Source organism: Rhagoletis zephyria, unplaced genomic scaffold, assembly GCF_001687245.7.
Source record: "Rhagoletis zephyria isolate East Lansing unplaced genomic scaffold, Rhagoletis_zephyria_1.1 Rzeph_scaffold_00360, whole genome shotgun sequence".
Taxonomy (NCBI): Eukaryota; Metazoa; Arthropoda; class Insecta; order Diptera; family Tephritidae; genus Rhagoletis; species Rhagoletis zephyria.
This window is the reverse complement of record NW_016157444.1, coordinates 246,949-251,359: the sequence shown is the minus strand read 5'-3', so window position 1 is coordinate 251,359 and position 4,411 is coordinate 246,949. Positions and strand designations below refer to the sequence as shown.

Here is a 4,411-nt window from a genome sequence, read left to right as displayed (position 1 = left end):
CTCTACTTTCTCTCTCGCACCTATCAAATAGCTAAAATTCTAAAACTTTATAGCTTGGCAATAATATTTTATGTACGATTTTTTGCAGGCAAGCCTATATGATTGGTTTTGTAATTAAAATATCTTACCTATGATATCAATTTAGATTGGTTAACAGATCGCTGTAGTTACCTATATTGACTTACCTGTTCACATCTACTTGCCAAGTAGCCATGCACAGAAATAAGTAGGCAAGCCTACCTAGGCATATTCTGTGTGTTAAAAACTATCAATTGAGATAAAACTCATTCGGTTATCACAAGAGTGAAGGTGATGAAAGAATATTTATTAAAATTTATTAAATTAAAAATAGCTATGAACACTTTTCGATAGGCAAGTTATCATAGGCATATTTGTTTATAAATTATATTTGATAAAAAATATGTCTCATCGAGTTATCAGATCGGCGAAGGTCGATCTCCCACGGTCTCCTCTAATATATGTACTTGTAACTGCGAGCAGTAATAATCAGGGACGTGAACCAGATGAAACATTTGGTCGGTTCGGTTCAGCGGTTCGAACCGCTTTTGCACTTTTGGATTGGTTCGTCAAAGCGGTTTTTTTGGTCTTTGAACTGGGGTTTCGGTTCGGTTTAACGGTTCGAAAAACAAAAAAAAAATAATGCGCAAGTTAAGTGTCCAGTGTCAAGTAGAACAACGCTCAAGGTTAAGGGTCAAGTGTCTGTCAAATGAGATCGGTTGCCTTTACATTATATATTGTCACATGGTAAACAAACGTGGTAGGTATTATCATGTTTAACAAAAAGAAAAAAAAGTGAGTACATTTATCTATTGAAAATTGGTTGAAACGAACCCTTATGGATAGTGGTTTTCGGTTCGGATCAAAAGTTTGTGGAAAATTTCAGCCCGATTAACANAAAAAAGTGAGTACATTTATCTATTGAAAATTGGTTGAAACGAACCTTTATGGATAGTGGTTTTCGGTTCGGATCAAAAGTTTGTGGAAAATTTCAGCCCGATTAACGATTCAGTTAATTAATAGAAAAAAGCGGTTTTCCGGTTTAAAACCGGTTCGGTTCAAAACCGGTTCACGTCCCTGGTAATAATATCGAAAGTTAAAATTTTTTAGTTAATAAATTGTTGAAGAATGTAGATGTAAACTCTAAAGTGTATGCCTCCATTAATTAGATATTTTTTGGTTTAATAAATGACCCGATAAAAACCGCAAGTGGGCGGTATATGTATGTATATTTTTAATGCTAAAAGTTTTATTAAAAACATTTTAAAATTACCATCCGTACATATGGAAGTACATTGTATCTGTAAAGTGTGTATATTTGTAAATTTATTATTCAGTATGTCGTCTTCATATACATATCGTCGCTTAAAGAACAAAACCACGTATCAACAAAATGCAAAACCGCGTATCAAGATAATGCGAAACCGCGTATGTGAGGTTGTATAAACTATTTTCTAGACAGTAAAACACTCATATTTTAAAATGGTTCTCTTTTTTATAAAGCAATCTCATTTCTGGCTAGTATATTTCAGGACAAATGAATAAGGTTTGAGCTAAGAGCTTGTGTGAGCAAATCCAATTTTTAACAAAAAATGTCAGTTACGCGGTTTTGGAGAACGACGATACGCGGTTTTGTACTTTAAACGGCGATTTGTACATTCCAAGCATGAAATATATATTCGCATTCAATTTTATTTATTTGCAAAGAAAATAAATCAAGATTAGTAGCCTCAAATGAGCAGGGTTTAAACTTCAGAGAACGCGGTTAGTAAATAGTTAAATGAGAATAAATATAGTATGTATATTAGACGGCATCACCAAAAAAAGTTGCGGTTTTTCTGCAGGGATTACAAAATTTATTATATTTGAAGGAGTCCACTAATATATTTCGGAAAAATATTAAGAATTACGTGAGCTGGACCGATTTGAAAAAACCTCCAAAAATAGAGTTTTTTTGAATAAAAATAGTTTCTTAAAGTTTTTTTTAAATGCCCTGAGTTTCGCCTGAAAAAAAATTCACCCGAAAATTTGTCATCCGCCCATAGTAAAACCATGGAAACCAAAAGTGAAAAGTGAACCGGTCCGGGGAAAATTAAACTCATAGATAGATTTTATAATTCCCAAGGAAACACAGTACCGATTTTTTTTTTTTGTATGGGGAGTGATGCAGTCTAATGTATATGTACATATGTATGTAATGAAATGGGTACGTTGATTTATCTTAAAAAGTAGTTTTTTCATTAAAAATGGCCTCAAGCTCAATAAAATTGTTGAATATAATTTTGTAAGGCCATAAAATAACAAAAACAAACACATATAAAAGAGTTAAATAAATCTATATCATTTTGATACAACAACTTAAGCCATTTTCCCTTTTAATAATTAATTTTTAAATAACAGTTTAACGATTAATTAGTCATGGGTATAGAATAAGACAAGGCATATTCAACAAGGTTGAAGTGACGAAATCATCAAAATATCTTAAAATCAGCTTCATTGAAATAATTATTGCATTTTCGCTTAGACGTAGTTATCTGTACTTTCTGAAAAAAATTGCACACTAAACAGGGTTGGAAATATTTAAAACAAGTGTTTAAAACCTTGTTTAAAACAATGGAAAAATAATCACCTATACTTAAAACACGTTTTAAAACATTTTGTTTTAAACTCGTTTCAAATATATATAAAAAACATCAATCATATAATTAATAGTTTTTGTACTTTTCAAGAGTTTTATTTGCAACATAATGCCCCTTATCATCCGATTTTTTTCATCCGCCTGTATTGAAAGCACGGAAACGAAAAGTGAAACGGTTCGGAGAAAATGAAACTCATAATAAGGCTGATGGCTGAATACATTTAAGTTAAATTGTAGACACTTGCAACGGCAACTATGAACTCGGGGTTTCCCAAATAAGTAATATTTCAAGATGGTACTGTGAGTACTAGCACAATCTTAATAATACACAATACTACTTTTTTATTTTTAAAACGTTCATTTTAATGGTAAGGATTATTATTCAGCCCTATTCTGCATTTCGATTACGTTCCCGCATTCCGCTCCGCTAGAATCGAACTTAGGTATTCTGCGTTACGATCGAATCGAAAGAAGAAGAGGAAGAGAGAAAACATCTTCCGAAATCAGTTGTTTGCCTAGGAATGTGTGATATCGAAACAAAACAAAGAAATACTTGGCACCAAATTATAGCAGCTTCAGAAGTTAAAATTTGTAGATATATTAAAAAACCTAATTATATCTTACATTATTGTAATTTTAAAATAAAATTTCGTTACTTCTTAAATTAAGTGGAAACATAATCATGGAATCCATAGCCGCGGCATTATTGCTTGAAGAGGAGGACAACACATCCCGGAATGCTGAGGTGAAAGTGGAAAGGCGGAGATTAAAAGATATGTGTGATCCGTTCCAATTGAGCGAAGAATTGTAAGAAATGCATGTGTAAAGTGCTAAGCTTAATAAAATTGGTTAACACTTTTAGATTCAAAAAGAACTTTCGACTTAACAAGGATGCTTTCAAGTATGTTTTGGATACTTTTGAAAGAGAAACTCAGCGAAATACCTTAACGTCTGTATCACAGCTTAACCAAATAGTGGCCGCGATAAGATTTTTTGCGGAAGGCAGTTACCAACACGGTGCAGACTATAATGTCGGAATGGGTCAGGCAACCATGTCAAAGTCACTGTCCAAATTTCTTGAAGAGATGCAACGAAAGCTTTGTCCTGAATGGATAAAATTTGAGAAGACTGAACAGGAAAAAATACAAGCAAAACAGTAGTTTTATGCGAAGGCTGGCTCCTCTGGGGTCATCATGTGTGTTGATGGCACGCACATAAGAATAATCAAGCCACATGAAGAAGATTTTCTTTATTACAACAGAAAAGGATTTTTTAGCATTACCGCTATGGTGGTGAGCATTATTTCAATTACATCAGTGTCGTGATTTGATTTAATTGGTTTCGCAAATTTAATTTCTATTTTCAGGTGTGCGATAACAAAATGCGTGTAAGAAACATTGACGCGNTAATGAAAAGCTATCTGTCCGACCGAACCCAAAGAGTAAAAGTTGGTGCTGAAGTATCTAAACTGAAACCACTATTAACGGGTGTACCCCAAGGCTCTATTTTAGGGCCATTGCTATTTAGTTTGTTTATTAATGACATCTTCAGTACTTGCCAATATGCAAAAATGCATGCTTACGCGGACGATATACAGATTTATTTGTCAGGAACTTTTGAAGACATGGCTAACTTGTGCGCGAATTTCAATAGAGAATTAATGTCTATATCGTCTTGGTCTTCGAAAAATGGTCTTTGTCTCAACTGTGATAAATTGTGTTGCCTGTATGTAAAAGAAATATTAAATTTCATATT

General features: G+C 33.1%; 1 protein-coding gene across 2 annotated transcripts; it reads left to right on the top strand.

Annotated features, from left to right (window-relative positions):
• Window positions 1-3,181: 3,181 nt before the first annotated feature.
• Window positions 3,182-4,055, top strand: LOC108359230 (uncharacterized). Of its 2 annotated transcripts, XM_017610983.1 has the most exons (3): window positions 3,182-3,463; window positions 3,519-3,557; window positions 3,619-4,055. In XM_017610983.1, exons 1-3 carry the CDS (start codon window positions 3,339-3,341, stop codon window positions 3,629-3,631), a joined length of 177 nt encoding a protein of 58 aa, XP_017466472.1. In that variant the 5' UTR covers window positions 3,182-3,338; the 3' UTR covers window positions 3,632-4,055. The 2 variants fall into 2 exon arrangements, with proteins under 2 accessions (XP_017466472.1, XP_017466471.1); XM_017610982.1 differs by having other exon boundaries at window positions 3,519-4,055.
• The last annotated feature ends 356 nt before the right edge of the window (window positions 4,056-4,411 follow it).